Genomic DNA, 20498 nt, shown 5'->3' on the forward strand with positions numbered 1-20498 from the left:
GTGAAAAGCAGTATTTGGACTGACTCTAGCTACACATCACAAAAATGAAATTCCAGATATCTGCTGAAACGCCAGAGAAAATGCGCCAGACGACTCTTAGGAGAAACAACCGGTATAATTTATAACTTTCATTCATTGACAGAGGGCATTTTGTCACTTTTTATTTGAAAGAAGTTCTTTCTGGTTCTTGCTTTTCTTTTAAATGTCTTGCAAGTCATAGAAGTTCAGTTTCAAGTTTATATGTTGATTTTTTTCCCTTCTTCTTCTCCTGTTGTGTGTGTAGAGCTGGGATCCAAAATGGGTTCCTTCTCCTTGAAATGTGCCTTAAACATATCAATGAAAGGTTCCTCAGTGAGTGACTTATTGCGAATAATATGAGGTTTCGAGTAAATTAATAACCATATCAAGAATGCACTTTCCAATGATGGTGGGCAAAATACCTGTTTTGAAAGCATTGTAAGTTGCAAATAAATTGATGATTCTGAAAATGAATGCAATGAACAGTTAAATGCACCACTGTCAAAAATATGGGCCTGCATCAAGCCTGTATGTTACATGTTGTCGTTGTTCAGTGCTTTATGACCGATCAGTTGAGAACAAATCTTACACAGAATATTATGTAGAACCAAGAGAAACCACCCTTAACAATAGAACACGAATAGTGTTTGGTCATTTCATCATCAGACAATCTGCTTCCAACTTCACACTGAGGATCACTGAATATCATACAAATACAATAAAAATTATATACATGACTGGGAAATGAGGAAGGTAATTGATTTCACAGTAATTATATGTGATTAAGTATAATGAACATTTCAGTTATTTATGTCAAACAGTGGTACATTTAAACTTCCATCTGTTCACTCAGAGCTCATGTAGAAGGAAGATGCAAATTTAAGATAAGATAGATGAAGATCATTCTATTCATTTGTTATCATTGACATAACATGAAAGTTGTATGGCTTTTCAGATACTTCTCTCTTATCATAGGGTTTCTTTGATTATAAAATTAAAAAATAAGAATTTATATGTTTTTGCTTATATCATTTCGTATAAAATATATTCGCGTAAATACACTTAGGAATTCAGTATCACTTTCTCACAGACAAAAAGTTGTTTAGAGGTCACATAAAAGGATAGCGCTTCATCTTCCAACCTTTCCCCCTCTTGCCCTGGGTAAATGACTTCTTAGTTCAGAAAGCCAATTTCTTTTTTACGGGTGTGTCATTATAGTCTACAATGTGGTAAGCAAACTAGTATTCAAAAATGAAACATAATTTGTTTTCTGGTTGAGAGTCGTACAACAAAGCTAAACTTAATTACAATATATTTGACATACAGTGTTATCCAAACAAATAAAAACGCTAACAGCTCAGATACATGTCAAAATGTCTTAAAACTGGTAAAACTCTTCCACAGCAACAAAACAGTGAATAAGATTTGAAGCCACAAAGCGTTGCCAGCAACATGTGATGCTTGTTATGAAGTGTTTCAGTAGCTTCTTAAGAACTGATTCCAATCCCGAGGACGAGCTTTGTAGAAATTTGAAGAATCCTTGGCAGTAACTGACAAGCTGTAATTTGTTCTTCCGTTCCACAGAGCACCCAACATAAGTTTTGTAGAATTCAGGAACCTTACTGGCCAGTCAATGCCATGGAGATCGTCACCTTTGTGCAAATTATACACCAGAGCTCCATAATGGACGTAGCATGTGCATGGACATTGTGACCCATGAAGAGAAAATGTGGACAAAGCACACCTCTGAAAAGTCACACGTGTTTGCAGTATCATGTATCCATCATGTGGGTGTACCGTTGGACTTCATTTGAGCAGCAGTGTGAATATAGCATGGAAATGTGTTGCAGTCTTTGTATTCACAGTATTTATTTTTAGCCTAATTATTAGTATGAACATACAGCTGAGTCACATGTCAGACGTTTCCTTTAACCATGGTAAATGTGCAGTGGTTCAACTTGAATACATTTGGCATTGTGTCAGCTAGCAGTACCTTTTTGACACTTGTCCAGGAACTAGTGCAGTTGAACATATACAAAGAAAAAAATTTCTCCCAGTTCGGAAGGCACACATTTGCATTTAATGACATTCCAATGTTTGCTTTGTTCCCTATAATAGCTTACGATACCTTCATCAAGTAACTATTTCACTCATATAATTTTATATGAGCAATTTGAACATTTGTTTTTTTAAATGCTTGGGCTAATTTTCATACATGTTTGCTGATAAACCATTCAGGGTTCAGCATTTATTACACAAAATATATATATTTTGTAGCAGATGAATTTTTAATGTGTATTTAAATGTAATTGTAAAATATTTCTTTACAATTTTGTAGGTGTGATAATGACAGGAGGCGATGTAGTTTCTGCATATGTGCCTGATGCAGGTATTCAGGAAATTTTAAAAGAACATAAAGACCAACAAATTTGGAAACTCAGGTAACATTCTATTATATGTAACCATTTAATTAAATCCTCCTACACGTACTACTTGATTTTAACTGTTGGTCTCTCAGTGAATCAGAGCTATATGTATTCTGAAACAAATTTTGTTCTTATGAATGGTGGGCTCCATGTGGTTCCCAAGTTGTGCAGTGACCATAAACCATAAAATTACCAAATAAGCAGCAACCACTCGCAAAATCTTGTTTTATATATTCACTTTTGCAAATCGATTTCAACTGATTAAAAGCTTGGCTGTTAATCAGTTGAAATCGATTTGCAAAAGTGAATAAATAAAACATGATTTTGCGACTGGTTGCTGCTTATTTGGTAATTTTAAATTTTGTTCTGTTTTTATACCTTCGAGTATCTGTAGCATTACAGTAGTATGAGTTGACACATTCACCTTTGTAGAGGCTCCATTGAGTAGTTGATTAGATCATAAACAAGCATTTGCTGTCTCTCTGTCTGTCTCTCTCTCTCTCTCTCTCTCTCTCTCTCTCTCTCTCTCTCACACACACACACACACACACACACACACACACACTCACAAAAAACATTCCTCCTTACACAAAGGGCTCAAAGGTATACGCTTTAAGAATGAGCTGTTGCAATTGGGAGAATACTGTTAATTCCCCTATAAGGTGTATACATACTATGTAAATGTTTATGTATATAAAGACCTTTAATTAGTCCAGTTATGATTTGTATAATTTGGCATTCATACATAAAGAACAGTGATAGCTCAATTTTTATTAGCCTCTGTAACTGTGCTGTTAAATTCTACACACCTAAAAATAGTGATAAAATTGTACTGGAGTAAGTGCAAAAAGAAGCTGCAGTGAACTCAGAAGTTATTGTAGACATCACAGTTCTACATTAGGAGCAATTCTGTGGAGATGGTCTACCCTTGCCTATGTCCAACCTTGGGATGGCCACACCCAACAGCTGTCCGAGCCCTGATTGAAAAAACTATGATCTAAAATTTAAAGTGCGTATAATTTTAACTTTGCAGTGGCAGAACAACAATAAAATGCAATGAATGTGATTTTTGACATTCTGATGAGACAGATATTTTTGAAGATGTGGATATGTGGTCGCTTCTGAGAACCATTTTGCAGAAAGTATGATAGTAATGCTCATCTATTTGGAAATTCTGAAATTGAAATTAAAGTGCATATAACTTTAACTTTACAGTGGCAGAACATGAGGGTCATTCAAAAACTGATTCCTCCCATGTAAGAGGTGTGACCAAAAGGTAAAGGAAATTTTTGTTTATCTTAAAGAATCTTTATTTATTCATCAATATCAACCTTGCCCCCTCCAAAGTTATCCCTCTCAGATAGAATACACTTACACCAGCACTCTTTCCAATCTTGGAAGCACTTCTGGAACCCACTTTTCGTTTGTTCTTCAGTTCTTTCAGTGATTCTGTTTGTACTTCAACAGTGATGGCAAAATGACATCTTTTTATCATTCTCGTCAGCCTTGGGTATAGAAAGAAGTCGCATGGGCCATGTCTGGCGAATATAATGGTTGAGGCAACATAACGGTTTTGTTTTTATGTCACTAATAGAGGCAAAATGATGTCATTTCATGGTTCTCTTCAGTCTTGGGAATAGAAAGAAGCACATGGGGCCATGCTGGTGAGTATGGTGACTGAGACAACATAATGGTTTTGTTTCTGACAAAAAATCGCGAACAATCATTGAGGTGTGAGTGGGAGCATTATCATGATGCAATTTTGATGATTGATTTTGCCACAGTTTTGCTCATTTTCTTTGGATTGCTTCATGCAAATGGTGCCTAACTTCCAGGTAGTATTCATTATTGAACATACGACCATAAGGCAGGAACTCGTGGTGCACTATCCTATTGAAATTGAAGAAAACAGTGAGAAGTACCTTCACATGTGACGAAACTAGTCTAAATTTTTGGTCTTGACTCTTCAGGCAGTTTCCATTGGGATGAGTGGGCCTTGGTTTTGACGTCATACCCGTATACCCATGGTTTGTCACCTGTTATAACCTTCTTTAGAAGTTCTGGGTTGTTGTTGACTTCATTCAGCAATTCCTGAGCAGTGTCTGCGTGACTTCATTTTTGGTCGAAATTGAATGATTTGGAACAGACTTTAATGCTACACTATCTTTGCCCAAAAGTCTGAAAAAATTGCTTAGCGTGAGCCAAAGCATACGCTGATGTCATCAGCAACCTTTTTGATGTTGATTCAGGGATTTTTCCAGAACTGTTTTCTTTGCGTCTGCCACATTGTCGTCAGTAATTGATGTCCATGCTGCACTTTATTCCAATTTTTCAGGCAAAATGTAATGCAAATTCTTTGATTTATCATCTAAAGTAAAATTCACCGAGAAGTCAAAAACACATATAACTTTTTTGACTATCAACAATAAACTAAATATTCAAAACAGCTGAAAATGTAAACTTACACTAGGAAAATATGTACCAGCAAGGTAAAAAAACTTTTTTTGAAATCAGATTTATAAAGCCTACGGAATTTAACAATTCCCATAATTTTTTGATCACACCTTGTATTTTCATTCAAACTACAAGACTAATTCATTACACACTCTTGCTAAGAATGAACAAGAGGCTGGATGCTGTGCTTGAAAAACCTGAACCAAGTGAGTCTAGTCACTGCCTTACATTTTTAATTACAGTATTTGGGTCCATCTTTCATAGGCGCATTGAGGCGGAAGTCTGATAGTGTTAAATGAAGACTGTTTTCTCAGGATCTTTTGCAGTGGCATGCTTCAATAAGATCTTCTCAGGTTAGAAAACATGTTATTTTGAATAAAACACTCAGTATTTTGACAGCTGTCTCTGCTATCATCATCAGGAGTTGCAGTCACTGACTGCTGGGGCTGGCATGGTGTTCTGCTTATATAGATGTAATGGCAGCATCTGGAACCTTCCAGAGGGGGCTGGAGTTGCACTTGCTCAGAAGGCAAGTTGGGCAGCTCCTAGTGATTCCATACTGTCACAGGACCAAGTGACATCACCTGCACGAGCTCCCAATGCCACATTTGAAACTGCCACTCCCGCATCATTACGTGTGTCAAGCGTATGTCTTTGCTTTTGCTAAGTTTCCAAAGCCCGCCCCCATTCCCTACTAAGTGTATACCTCCGGTCTCTGTTAAAATTTTAATAGAGACCAGGGGCATACCCTCAGTAGGCAATGGAGGCAGACTTTGGACATTGAGTAATAGAAAAGGTGTAGGCTTGAGCTTGTAGGGACACAGCAGCTGGAGTGGCAGTTTCAGACATGATGCTGACTGCTTGTACAATATGACATCACTTGGTCCCCTGTGTAATGGGTCTCCCTTCTCTGACATTACTTTTTTTTATAGAAATAACTGATACCATGTATATTATTGATTCTTGTATAGGTGAACTTTATATCAGCTGTCTAAATGAATGAACTTATATGATTTTGTATATGATGTGTTATGATTTGGGCTAAAATATGTAAAAAGAAATTAATTTGTTAGTAGTCTGTACATACAGCTAAATTTACTCTTCTTTTAAAAATATTTGAAATTATGAAATTTCTGGCACATTTAAAAATCATATTATTAATTGTACATTCTAACGTTAATCATTAAATTTATTTCTGGATTCATTTTCAAAATAATGATATATTTTAGTGAAGATTCTTCTTTGGTCAAGAAAGTTTGTGTACTCTTTTGCTTTGTAAACTCTGGAATATTGCGAGTACCGCAGAATGTAAGGAGTAGTGGACATGACTCTGATGGAAATGCATTTATTTTGCTAATTTTGTCAACAATAATGTAATTGATGGTTTTTATGAAAATGGAGATTGTGAAGTTGATGTGTTATAGAAGAATGGGATAAAATAAAAAGATTCTCATAGCAACTGGCAAATCTTCATCAGTTATTCAGTTCAACAAGAACCCGCAACATTATAAAAATTACAGCCTCACGAATGTACCCTAGATGCAAGACTAGGAGCCGACTGCAATGAGATAATGAAGATAAGTAAAAAGTTTTTTCTTTCATATATCTTACATCTCTTGAAGCTTTTGAAAATAATGAACAGACTAAGAGGAATTTAATGGTGATGTGTGGGAGGATAAGATTACAACAAGCAGGACAGAGCCACTAGGAGCTGCCCAATTTGCTTCCACACATGTGCCACTCTGGCCCTCTCTGGAAGGTTCCAGGTGCTGTCATTGCATCTGTATAAGCAGAACACCTTCCCAGTCCCAGCAGTCAGTGATTTTGACTCCTGATGACAGTGGTGGAGACAGCCGTTAAAAGCTCGAGTGTTTTGTTCAAAATGCTGTGGTTTGTAAACCGAGATGATTTTGTTGATGCTGAATGAGGACTGTATTGTGAGTCTGGTAGGACAGTCCAGCCAAACTTGTCAGTGAGTTACGTGGTCATATAAATGTTGTTGGGCCTGGCATTATCGTGTTGTTACCGGACTTCATGTTCTTCTCTGACATGACTGGAAGTTTGAGCTTTCAGCGTATCAGTCATCTTAACATTCAGCCTGTCTCAAAAGACTGTGCACTTAGCTTTGCATGCAGATGGCTGTGGATTGGACTTCTACTTTATCAGAAAATTGGCATGTTACCACTACATAGACTGTCTTTAATGTTCCAGCTCATAATGGCAACACCACGTCTGATCACTGACATTTTTGATGGTCAGAAGATTGTTGCTTTCATCCTTTTATTGGTCTAGCAGGTCCCGACAAGTTCTCCATTCTTGGATACGCATCCTGATGACCCATCTTTGCGAACTTTGCAATAACCAAGGTTGCATATCATCTTGTCTAAGGTATTACAGCCAGTATTCACCAGTGCACACAATTCCTTGCCCTGCTGATCATCACATATGAGTGGGTGGGATGATGTTCATTATGAGGGCTAGGAGCTGAGCAGGGGTGACCAGGATGTGGCTTGTTACATGCAACCACTTCACCCACTCCATCTCATTACCCACACCTACTACAGGGTTTCAACACACCTGTAGCAAGTCCCAGTAGACTTCAGTTGACATAGTTTGTTCAACAGTGAAGAATTCAATGAAACATCTGTTTGTAGTACACACCTCAATGTCATATGCCATTTTGGGATTCTCCCTTGGTGCTGTTATCTGTCACAAGACAGTGAAAGCAACACATTATTGGGAATACTGCATCAACATAATCTGCCTCAGATACTCAGTCAACAGCATGAAATTCACACTGACCCTCATAAGCTCAGAATTGTAATATTCTGCTGACCATATTTGTGCCCAAAATAAAAATACTGAAATTATAAGCATAACAATTGATGGAATGGAAGAGAGAACACACAGTATGAAGCATGGAAAGAATAAATCAAAAAGCCTAAGCATACAATATTTCTCGTTGAATGTCTAAGAACTGCTGGCATATCAGAGAAATTATCTCTGTTGCCTGACATTCACACTTAAGTTTTTGTATTGTGTTCATCTTTTTTAACTCCCAATTCAGTTTATGCTGTGCACTTTTACCAAGCAGGTAAACGGAGGCTGTTAACCATATGACTGTGAAGGCAAAAAACTTCTTCACTCAAATTTTATCTGGTCAATAATCATGCATTTCCAGAACTTTATTAACTACACTCCTGGAAATGGAAAAAAGAACACATTGACACCGGTGTGTCAGACCCACCATACTTGCTCCGGACACTGTGAGAGGGCTGTACAAGCAATGATCACACGCACGGCACAGCGGACACACCAGGAACCGCGGTGTTGGCCGTCGAATGGCACTAGCTGTGCAGCATTTGTGCACCGCCGCCGTCAGTGTCAGCCAGTTTGCCGTGGCATACGGAGCTCCATCGCAGTCTTTAACACTGGTAGCATGCCGCGACAGCATGGACGTGAACCGTATGTGCAGTTGACGGACTTTGAGCGAGGGCGTATAGTGGGCATGCGGGAGGCCGGGTGGACGTACTGCCGAATTGCTCAACACGTGGGGCGTGAGGTCTCCACAGTACATCGATGTTGTCGCCAGTGGTCAGCGGAAGGTGCACGTGCCCGTCGACCTGGGACCGGACCGCAGCGACGCACGGATGCACGCCAAGTCCATAGGATCCTACGCAGTGCCGTAGGGGACCGCACCGCCACTTCCCAGCAAATTAGGGACACTGTTGCTCCTGGGGTATCGGCGAGGACCATTCGCAACCGTCTCCATGAAGCTGGGCTACGGTCCCGCACACCGTTAGGCCGTCTTCCGCTCACGCCCCAACATCGTGCAGCCCGCCTCCAGTGGTGTCGCGACAGGCGTGAATGGAGGGACGAATGGAGACGTGTCGTCTTCAGCGATGAGAGTCGCTTCTGCCTTTGTGCCAATGATGGTCGTATGCGTGTTTGGCGCCGTGCAGGTGAGCGCCACAATCAGGACTGCATACGACCGAGGCACACAGGGCCAACACCCGGCATCATGGTGTGGGGAGCGATCTCCTACACTGGCCGTACACCACTGGTGATCGTCGAGGGGACACTGAATAGTGCACGGTACATCCAAACCGTCATCGAACCCATCGTTCTACCATTCCTAGACCGGCAAGGGAACTTGCTGTTCCAACAGGACAATGCACGTCCGCGTGTATCCCGTGCCACCCAACGTGCTCTAGAAGGTGTAAGTCAACTACCCTGGCCAGCAAGATCTCCGGATCTGTCCCCCATTGAGCATGTTTGGGACTGGATGAAGCGTCGTCTCACGCGGTCTGCACGTCCAGCACGAACACTGGTCCAACTGAGGCGCCAGGTGGAAATGGCATGGCAAGCCGTTCCACAGGACTACATCCATCATCTCTACGATCGTCTCCATGGGAGAATAGCAGCCTGCATTGCTGCGAAAGGTGGATATACACTGTACTAGTGCCGACATTGTGCATGCTCTGTTGCCTGTGTCTATGTGCCTGTGGTTCTGTCAGTGTGATCATGTGATGTATCTGACCCCAGGAATGTGTCAATAAAGTTTCCCCTTCCTGGAACAATGAATTCACGGTGTTCTTATTTCAATTTCCAGGAGTGTATAATAAATTACACTGCACTTGGAGGCACTGTACAATTTATTCCTTTCTCTAATAAGTTGGCTCTATGGCAATATACCGAGCTACACTTCTAAACTTGATTTGATTGGATTACATATTGTACATGGCTTCCTTGAGTTGTTCCAGGCAGCTACCAGCACATCTCCTTATGTGAATTTGAGTGGTTTACTCAGAGATATGCTCAGTATTGAGCATGTACTCCATCTCTAATGACTTTGTCAATGCAGCTTAAAAAACTTCTTTCTTTGTTCTAGATGTGTAAGTGAAAAAGTGAAAATGTGTTTGTTTTTGTGAACAGAAAAGTAGCTGTATGGTTGTACTAACACATTTTTAGGTTAACCTTTCTTCTTTATTGAAACAGAAATGTAGGTGTTCAAGAACAAAACTTCTTTATGACTGTCATTAAATGTTGTTTAAATGTATTTGCACAAGTTGATTAATTTTTGCAGGTACACATCAAATGGAAGCCAGTTATTTACAGTCTGTGAAGGTGGCCTGGTGAGACGTTATCGTCGTTACCCAGATCATCACGAGTTCCTAGGTGAAGTTTATCAGCACAAGGGGGATATCCAAGACATGGACATTTCACCATATGATGAATGTATCCTTTTTATTTATATAAAAAAAACCTGTACCATAAAATATGTTTCCTTTGCTAACAATTGTTATTATAGTGTGTTTTATTTATTTAACACTTTCAACCATTTCCTTATCTAAGAAATTTGCCTGACATTCATCGTGAATGAAAGTAAAATCTAAATCTGGATAAGGATTTGAGCCCTGCTTCTCCCACTGCAAGTTCAGTGTGTACACCATTGCATAACCTCACTTTGTTCATTGAAGAATACTGATCAACCAGAATTTCTAGAGTACTCACTGGTATTATCCAAGTAGGCACTCACATATGAATACAACTGTCCAAAGGATGTACACTTTTCATTGATTATGCATTAACTTAATTGATGTTGAGAGGTGACTTCTGATTTATTGTCAGCAGTCAGTTGAAATATAACTTGGAGAAGGTTCTGGAAAGAATTAAAATTTCTGCTGGTCCTGTGTATTATCAAGCAGAACCAAATGTTACCATTGATATACGGAAGTGTGGCTTAAATACAGACATGCTGGTGAAACAATTATGCCTGACACTTTTTTAAGAACAGTTGACTCAGTGCTGCTGCTGCTGCTGGTGCAAGAAGAGCAAAAGCACAGTTCTGGACAGCTATACATGTCTTGCATGAAGGTCATCGATCAAGTATTGCTGCTCCAGAAACTAACTTCGTTTTTTAGATGTACAATATGAGTAAAGGTTGGAGAGTCCGTCAGATGGTGATGTGTTAATAGGATAGAGGTACAAGATTGACATGAAGTGTTACCAGCAGATTGTGCTAAACAGTGATAATGAGTGATGTTAACACAAAAAAGGCACAAAAACAAAAGAATGATTCTTCAACGGGAAACTGAGAGTATGATACAAAAAGTGACAGAGGTCACATATTAGTAAAATTTGCAGAGAACATTATGTTTAGGCCTATCCTTAAGACATCCTTTCAGAAGCAAACACATTATTAGAGATAGGATAGTCTGCACATTACTGATTCCGTTGTCAGAGAATGGTAGGCTGGACAACAGGTACAGAGAACCAGTGCCATGACCCCTGTGAAATTCTAGGGGTTATGGTAATTATGACAAGATTTATTGAATAGAATTCATAGAGCAGATGTAGACAGTGTCCCAGTGACGGTGCTTTCTTAATTTGGCACAAAGCAGTGGGAAGTGGCCACCATTGCAAGGCCTTCGGATAAGGCAGGTGGCTGCAGTGAAGAAGTGAAGTCAGCACTTTCATGGCCATTGAGGTGCATCAGGCCTACAGATGCCAGACACACAGCAAACTCTGATGCAGGCTGGCCATGCTATTAGGTGCAAATGCAGCAACAGACCAGCAGCTTGCAGTGGCCCGGTGCAAGAGGCACCCGAGTGCAGACTACGAACCGAGTATCCTTGGAAGGTATGCTGAAATCAGTTGATGTCAGCCAGCAGCAGGCCCCCAGTAGGAGGCACTAGTTCAGCTTGTGGCAGCATCAGGACTAGGCCCATAGGTCAGCAGCTAGCAGAGGCAGGTATTCGTTGTATTTGAGACCGGTGATCCACATCAAGTTGATAGCTGGCAATGATTATATTCCCTTGCGAGCAGTGGTTGATGATAGATACTGTTGGGTCATGAAGGTCAGCTTTTATACTGGCTCGCCTTAGAAAAACTGCCACTGGGTATCTTATGAGGCCAAAGCAACAGGTGACAAGCCCATTGTGTGGTAATCTGCACGTGCTGCATTGCCAGAGTAGAACATTCTGCCATGGTGGCTCAACATTTTTCCAGTGCTGACAGTGGAATGTGATAAGCAGCTTGCCAATGCTCTTGGTCGCATGTTGTATAGCCAACTTTGGAAGGTAGTGATGTAACAGCATAGAAAATGTACTCGGTAAGGGCCTCGTTAAACTAAAAATGAAATTCCGTATATTCTGTGAAAAAAGAGGAAATTGTACAAGATTTAAATGATGGAAGGATTAAAGTAAACACTCACCATAAGATTGAGGCGTTGGTAGTCACGTAAACAGTATTGTAATTGTCAATGAGATTTCGGAGTGTGTACCTTCACACATATGGCTACATTCTCCCATCACTGCAACTTAACTGAGGCAACCAAATAATAATAGGAATGTAACAGAGTATGCTGTACTAAGCAAAACTATTCAGATGAACATCATGTTTCACGTACAGTGCAAGGAGTGTCTCAGGTACTGCATGGAACCAGTACGATATAGGCAGGCTGCGCTCACTATGTTGCATTCCCAGCCCATCGCTTAGATGGTTGTGGGTGGCATCCTGTTTTTAACAGAGAATAAACAGGATGATTTAGGTGCAACCTTGAAAAAATCCTGAGAAAATCATTGTGTCATTTAGCACTTCAGACAGATCTGTCAGTAACATCATCTCATAACTGAAACTTTATGTAGTAACAGTAGACCGTTAGCTAACCAGTTCACACACTGATACACAACATCTGTACTGTAGCTACCTGTTGCAGCCTGTGAATGATGGGGAGGTTGACCCTGAAATACTCCTTTTATCTGACGAAACATGTCTGGCTTTATCAGGGCATATGAACTCTCAATACAGTTGACACTGAAGCTCTGAAACTGCTCATCCCCTACATCAGGAGCAGGGTGTATATGACCCAGGACAACAGGGAGATCTGGGAAAAACCGGGGAAAACCTGGGAATATTTTAGAATTCTGGGATATTTTTTTGTTTTAGTTTTCAGTTAAATTTTTGTAATTTTGGCTGGTAAGAAATAATACTCTAGCAAAGGATATTACTGCATCCCACTACTGCAGAAAAATACTGCAGCAATAAAACATGAACGAGAGAAAAAAAAACAAAAATAAAACCCAAGTTGCGAAGGAAATGCGCCATGTACTCAACAAAACACAGTGCCCATACTAGTGTCTGCCAGTAGCAAAATGTACCAAAGGCTTTAGGAAGACAGTGCAATGCTTCATAACAACAAATTGCCTCCGATGAGCATGAAGTCGTGCATGTACCTTCTCCCGTGTCTGGCTACAAAAGTGTCGCTGTTATCTGTATAAGCAAGCAGCAACATGCTACCTGGAAAAATTGTACTGGCACACACAAGCTGCCATATTCACTGGGAGCAAACTTGGGTATCTGCCCTGAGCGGCAATTTCAGTCAAGCATTAATCGTCTTGCAGAACAATGAAGTTATTTTTGTCGGTTTGCTAAAGAAATATGGCTTTATTAATCTTTTCTGCTGAGGCAGTCAATTTATTTGAAACAAAGTGTTTAATTCCACACTATTGGCTAGTTTCAACTGTTCGCTGCATTTCAAAAGAGTATGCTTTCATCTTCTAGCACGTATGGCATTATGCCACACTAAAGAACCAAAAATGAGATAATACAGTACTGGTACTTGAAGAAAATTTACAACTGAATCTGGACATAAGAATGTGCACTTTAAACCGAATTATGCATTTTAGTGTGCTTTGCGAAATTCCTCTGATGTCTTGTTTCTTTTATGACATAATGTAAGATGTTTTAATGTTTTACACATACGAACATACAGGCTTCCTTCATCATCGTAGCTGCGCAAGCGCGGTGACCCCTGTTATCTGGCACTCTCTGGCAACTGCTGAAACAAACCTCTTTCTAACAGGTCGTGGGAAAATATTGCAAATGATTGATTGAAAAGTGTTACTTTCAAAGTAAATTTCCTTTTGTGCAAGATGAACTAAGTGCGAGAATGCGATGATCACAGAGCGTTTGACTCTAATTAAAAAATTGACTATTTGAGGATGACCGTTTAGAAAAAAATTTGAGCGCAGGAGATCAGACATTTACGTCGGTATTAAAAAATTTACTGGCACATTTGTGTGATGTTATCTTAAAGTGTAACACATGCAAAAAAGATCAACATTATACGTGAAAGTTTAGCTTCTCTTGCAGCTTATTAATTGTCGAGACCAGTATTATATGTGAAAGCTCTGCTTTTCTTGTAGCAACACCATGTATATTAATTTACACCATTAACTTTTCCTATTTGTGTGTATGTGCTACTTAACAGTGATAATGCTGTTGGCTGACTACATCATGTGTCCTAAGCTCTGAATATCTGCTGTATCAGCTGATGAGATCATGTGACGTGAGCTATGACTGACTTACAAAAGCGCATCACAATCTCGATTTCAATGCTTTGGAAAGTAACATGCGGTGTTTGGTGGAATTTGAATTTATACTTTCGTAATATGAAAATATGCAGTGTACATGGCCTTTTTTTCCGAGTTTCGTTTTCTAAATGGCTTAGAAATTCTACGCCGGTGTATAAAACCATAACCATTCAAAGGATTGATAAGTTTTACAATTCCGAGGAAAAGTATGCTGTCACTTAATGTGGTAAAAGTGTATTTTCACCCAGGAGAAAGTGTGTTTTTAACTGGGAAATCCGGGAATTTTTTTTCCTAGTACGTGTATACACCCTGCAGGAGCCTCTGCACAATGTGAAACTAGGAGTGTTGTATGCAATTAGTGCAACAGGTCTTATTCTACTTATCTTCTCTCACCAAAACATAACTTCTGACACGTATTTGGACAATATACTGAAACCTTTTATTCCAAGGAACTAACGAAATGACCAACAGGTATATTGGTTTGCAGGACTGGAGATATTGCATACTCTGTATGGGAAACACCCTGTATCTTCAAGAGTGTGTGGAAAGATGCATTGAAACTTTAGTAAGAGGAAAAATTTTAAACAATAAGAGCAATGAAGAGTGCGATTGCACTCAGTAGTGTGAGTGCAGCACTTCGTGATGGCTTTCTTACCCCTTCTTTTTAATTTCACTAAAAACTGGGTAATGACACTACACTTACCCTCCACCCCCGACCCCTGCAGTAGTCGAGCAATCTTCTTTGTTCACGAATGGTAGTAACAGGCATTATCTGCTCCCCCTGTTGTGAGCAAGTGGCATGGTGATTGGCTTGAAGATCCCCTGCTGACACCAGTCTGATATGTGTTGTTGCACTCAGTCGGGTGAGTGGTGGTGACAATGGGCCAGGAGGCCCCGTGGGTGCACTGCAGACAGAGAGAAAGGTGTTTATTCAACTTCAATTGCACATTGCGTCATTAGCAAGGCAAACACACCTCAATCTGTTGGCCCTTGCCAGCGCTGGCTTGTGGACAGCTGCTGCTTTCGGCAAGGAGTTTCTCACACATAGACTCCCTGCGATACTGACAACAGTCCAGAGGATGGCCAGCTGCCTCAGTAGGTCATGGATGTGGCATCAGTGGCACTGTGTGTTGTGCTGTGATGGTGTTCCTCTGGGGAACAGCGTCTCCTGGTGACTCAGCCCTGCATGCATTCATTGCGGTGACATGTAGAGACTGCTGTGTGTGGGACAAGATCTGCTGCTCACTGGCATCAGTCAGATGGCGGCTGGCAGGTCAGCAGCACTGTGGCACCAAATCCCACACACATCTCAGTGCTGCTGGCAGCTGACCCAAACTAGTGTCAAACCCGTGGCTGCTGCTGACGATGCTCCGTCATCTCATCATCCAACGTGGCCCTGGTGTCGTGGTATTGGCGAACTCCGAAGTCTCTCCCTTCAAAATGCAGATATTTATTTGGGCCTGGTGACCATTTGTTATACCAAAACCTGCCACCAAATCATTTAGCCCATAACAGGAGTCTTGCCCTACTGTGGTGACATTCGCCTGCTCGCTACGGCTATTGTGTGGTGCAGTTTTCCACTGAGTTGGGCTAGCCCGTCTTGCAGTCCTGCGTACTTGTTATTCTGACCCGCATGTTTCCACACCGTGACTACCAGCCTACAACTGCTATTGCAGTACTTTACGGTGGCTTTTTTGCCACTTCTTATTAATTTCGGTAGAAACTAAGTAGCAAGACTACAGTGTCAAGAAAAAGAAGAAAATCAGATGTTGGGTGTATACCACATGTCCTTGGTTATTACATGTGAAGGCACTCTAACTAACAACTGAGATACAAATGCGCAAGCATTAAAGATTTTTTTAAAATGTCTGTATAGTTAAAGAGATGATACAGAAAGCTAAAAACATAGCTAATTATGGAAATAACTACACTCTGGAAGTAATGCTGGGGATGGTGTATACAGTCATCTTAGGCATTAAGAAAAGAAAGGCTACCCAACGTGATGGAACATCTGAAGGAACATTTAAAACTGAAGGAAAGATAACGGCAAACTTATTTACAGAATATCTGTGAAATAAGTCAATTCTCTGAAGTGGAATAATGCTGTTAAGTTTTATGCATCACAAGAAAGGAGACAGACATGATGTATTAAACTGTAGACCTCTTAATCAGGATCTTCACTCCTAATGTAACCGGTATTCACTAAAATATGCATAAAAAACTGTGTAATGAAGCAAAGGACCAAACTGATTTCAGAAGTGACTGTAGCATAATGGACTATTTCCAAGTTGAGAATGAAATTGTAGGATTAAGCAAAGGAAATGAATTATCACATTGCATAGGAGTCAAAGATTTCACAAACTTTTTGACAGTTTCAACCAGACATATACAACAAGATATTAATTGATCCTATTTCAGTATACTGCTGAAGATGTCTGTCTTACAGCTGCCTTAAACTTTCGAACTGTAAACGTCAGTCGGACAAGGAGATTTCAAATCACCAGAACTATTATTAACAATCGTAGAGGACATTCACAGAGCCCTAAACTGGGAAAAAAAAGAGGGGAGCATTTATAACTCACTTTTGATTGTACTGTTTTCCTCTAGTGCAGATAAAATTTTCACCACTATGCAATAACTTAAGAGAGAAAGCTTGGAGGTAGATATGAAAATAAATCTTGAGAAGACTAAAGTAATGCATTGAGAAGAAAACGGAACAAATTAACAATGAAGTCATGGAGTCAGTTGATTAATAGTCACTTTAATGTTAATGAATAGGAGTAGGGCAAGATATGGAGCAAGGCAAGTGAATAATAGATGGACTAAGCAAGTAATCTTCTGTATTCCAAGAGGTCATAATTCGTGGGGAAGTCTAAAGGAAGCTATTACCCAGGCCTGAATACCAAATGGCTGTTGTTGATGATGATTTTAAGAACCTCCAACTTCCTCCATTGTACACTATGTGATCGAAAGTATCCAGACACCTGGAAATGACTTAAAAGTTCGTGGCTCTCTCCATCAGTAATTCTGGAATTCAATATCGTGTTGGCCCACCCTTAGCCCTGATGACAGCTTCCACTCTCGCAGGCATACATTCAATCAGGTGCTGGAAGGTTTCTTGGGGAATGGCAGCCCATTCTTCACGGAGTGCTGTACTGAGGAGACATATCGATATCAGTGTGAGGCCTGGCACGAAGTAGGCGTTCCAAAACGCCCCAAAGGCGTTCTATAGGATACAGGTCAAGACTGTGCAGGCCAGTCCATTACAGGGATGTAATTGTTGTGTAACCAACCTGCCACAGGCTATGCGTTATGAATAGGTGCTCAATCGTGTTGAAAGACGCAATTGCCATCCCCGAATTGCTCTTCAATAGTGGGAAGCAATAATGTGATTAAAACGTCAATGTAGGCCTGTGCTGTAATAGTGCCATGCATAACAACAAGGGGTGCAAGCCCCGTCCATGAAAAACACAACCACATGATAACACCACCATCTCCGAATTTTACTGTTGGCACTGCACACGCTGGCAGATGACGTTCACCAGGCATTTGCCATACCACACCCTACCATTGGATTGCCATGTTATGTACTGTGTTTTGTCACTGCACACAACGTTTTCCCACTGTTCAGTCGTCCAATGTTTACGCTCCTTACACCAAGCAAGGCGCCGTTTGTCTTGTACTGGCATGGTGTGTGGCTTACGAGCAGCCACTCGACCATGAAATCCAAGTTTTCTCACCTTCTGCCTGACTGTAATAGTACTTGCAGTGGATCCTGATGCAGTTTGGAATTCCTGTGTGATGGTCTGGATAGATGTCTTCCTATTACACATTAAGACCTTTATCAGCTGTCGGTGGTCTCTGTTAGTCAATGGACAAAGTGGCCTGTACGCTTCAGTGCTATACGTGTCCTGTCACGTTTCCACTTCACTATCCCATTGGAAACAGTGTGCCTAGGGGGTTGAGAATTGTGGAAATCTTGTGTACAGGTGTATAACACAAGTGACACCCAATCACCTGACTACATTCGAAGTCCGTGAGTTCTGCGGAGCACCCCATTCTGCTCTCTCACTATGTCTAATGACAACTGAGGTCTCTGATATGGAGTACCTGGCAGTAGGTGGCAGCACATTGCACCTAATATGAAAAATGTATGATTTTGAGGGTGTCCAGATACTTTTGATCACACAGTGTACCTGCCTGTGTGTGTGTGTGTGTGTGTGTGTGTGTGTGTGTGTGTGTGTTTTAGCTCAAGAAAGGATTTATTCCAAAAGGTAACAAGTTAGCCTTCCCTTTTATGTGTAACTGTCGATAATTCAACACTTCCACTTTTATGTGAGTGGTCCCTTTTACTCCTAAAATATTTACGTTCTACCAGAACTTTCCTACTGTATTTTGTTACTTTAATACAGTTATGTCACTAGGTAACGATCAAAGAGTTTTGTGAGAACATAATGTCACCATGAGGAGTCACTAACAGCTTCAATGATGAGTGTGGAATTCATTCTTTTCTCCTAGTGTTGTTTGGGTTACCATTCTTTCCAAATTGTGATGTGTTGGTTATTTTGAATCTCATTGGTCTATTTATTTTATGAATGTGTGATTAGGATACATGGATTCATTTATGACATTTTTATTTCTGTAGGTCTCCCTTTAACAGCATTTTTTGTTCGAAAATTGGAGGAATGCAGTGGAGTACCGCAGCCTTCAGGAACATGTTCAGTAAAGCACTATGATGTTCCAAGCAAAGGACAGTTTTGTCTTTTATAAGTCAGGAATTATGGAGAGTGCAGTTGACAAGTTAGAGGTAGCAGAAGAAAATATTGAGAATAGTATTACAGTTGTGATAAAAGTTGGCATTGGTGTAGGAAAAATGCATGCATGGGAAGAAATCCGGTGACCATAAACGACAGCAGCGATAACAATAACAACAATGACAACACCCCTTAAAATGAAAGACAATATTAGATGATAGTAATGACTGCTTTGACAAATGGCAAACATTATGTAAAACCCAGAACTTAATAGCAAATTTTCTATGTTTCCTCAGGTGTATGATCATTCCCTTGTGAAATGTTTTTCAAAGGTTTGAAGTAGCAAAGCAGTTTAGGTGTGACTCGTATTTGGGAGGACCTGATGCAACTGAATCCAATAAAGCTGTTGCATGTTTAAAGGGTTTATCTCAGTCATTCAAAGTGGAAGGCAAATGCTCTCCCAAAACACTGTTTTTGATCCATCTGTCTTAATAATTAACTATATTTCAGATGATCTCACTGGGTGAAATGGGTTGGAGAGGCAGTTCTCTTTCAGTGAGACACAACGTAACTGAACAGTTGATAATGGATACATTTGAGGCATTTTCCTGTAACAGTTGTTTATTATTGATATTAGCTTTTCATCATCTTCTTACTTAGCAAGAATTTACTGACATTTTGCACCAGTTAAAATCTAAATCATGCACAACTTACATTGAGTAAATGATTGGAAGGATACAACGTACAGATAAAAAGTCGAGTATTGTCATTCAAGGATTCCTAATATAAATTTGAAAGCTTTTACTATTTTTTTGACGGTATGGGATACTGTAATTGTGTCTTGGATTAACTGGAAAATTTCAGTCTCTTCGTAGTTCGTCCAGTAAAGGTTGTTCAGCAGTTCTGGCAACTCAGTGTAAAAGTAATCCTCCCCTCCCCCCTCTCCCCCCCCTGCCCATTCTACACACACACACACACACACACACACACACACACACACACACACACACACCATCCTATGTTTTGTCCATCAATGCCACTGTTCCATTCACAATAAACAGATTATTTGGACAGGCATGTGATGACTGGGATAAAGTAGTGAGCAAGGTATTATTTCAAAATTCTAGCTAGTAGTCATTATTCTTTTGATTCTCTCATAACGAATACACCTGATTCTGACACATTTCCATTAAACGGAGATAACAGTTTGAAAATGGCAATGACTCGTTTGTAGTCCTAGTATTGTACACTCAGTATTAAATTATTTTCCTGAAATTGTTTGCAGATTTAATTACAGCATCTAAGGACAGATCAGTTGGTGTATTGCGCCTAGGTGCTCCAAACCATGGTTGGACAGAATACAGTGAACTGACATGATAGTAAATGCATGTTGCCAGGTATGTAAACTGTGAAGATGTTATAGAAATAAACTTAAGTAACATGTTATGCAGGTTTAAGAGAAATTCACT

The 20498-nt window shown here is 40.2% G+C and overlaps 1 protein-coding gene across 5 annotated transcripts in view; it reads left to right on the forward strand.

The window, feature by feature from the left end:
- The window catches only part of LOC126094880 (uncharacterized), a 127601-nt gene that overhangs the window by 84736 nt on the left and 22367 nt on the right, over nt 1-20498 (forward strand). For all 5 annotated transcript variants that reach the window (XR_007521888.1, XM_049909514.1, XM_049909517.1 and 2 more), the window contains 3 exons: nt 2357-2459; nt 9985-10136; nt 20315-20426. Coding sequence is in view for 4 of the 5 variants with exons in the window: in XM_049909514.1 (XP_049765471.1) it covers nt 2357-2459; nt 9985-10136; nt 20315-20406 (347 nt within the window). In the remaining variant the exon portion in view is untranslated. The remainder of the gene's footprint in view (nt 1-2356; nt 2460-9984; nt 10137-20314; nt 20427-20498) is intronic.

This window comes from Schistocerca cancellata, chromosome 8, assembly GCF_023864275.1.
Source record: "Schistocerca cancellata isolate TAMUIC-IGC-003103 chromosome 8, iqSchCanc2.1, whole genome shotgun sequence".
Taxonomy (NCBI): domain Eukaryota; kingdom Metazoa; phylum Arthropoda; class Insecta; order Orthoptera; family Acrididae; genus Schistocerca; species Schistocerca cancellata.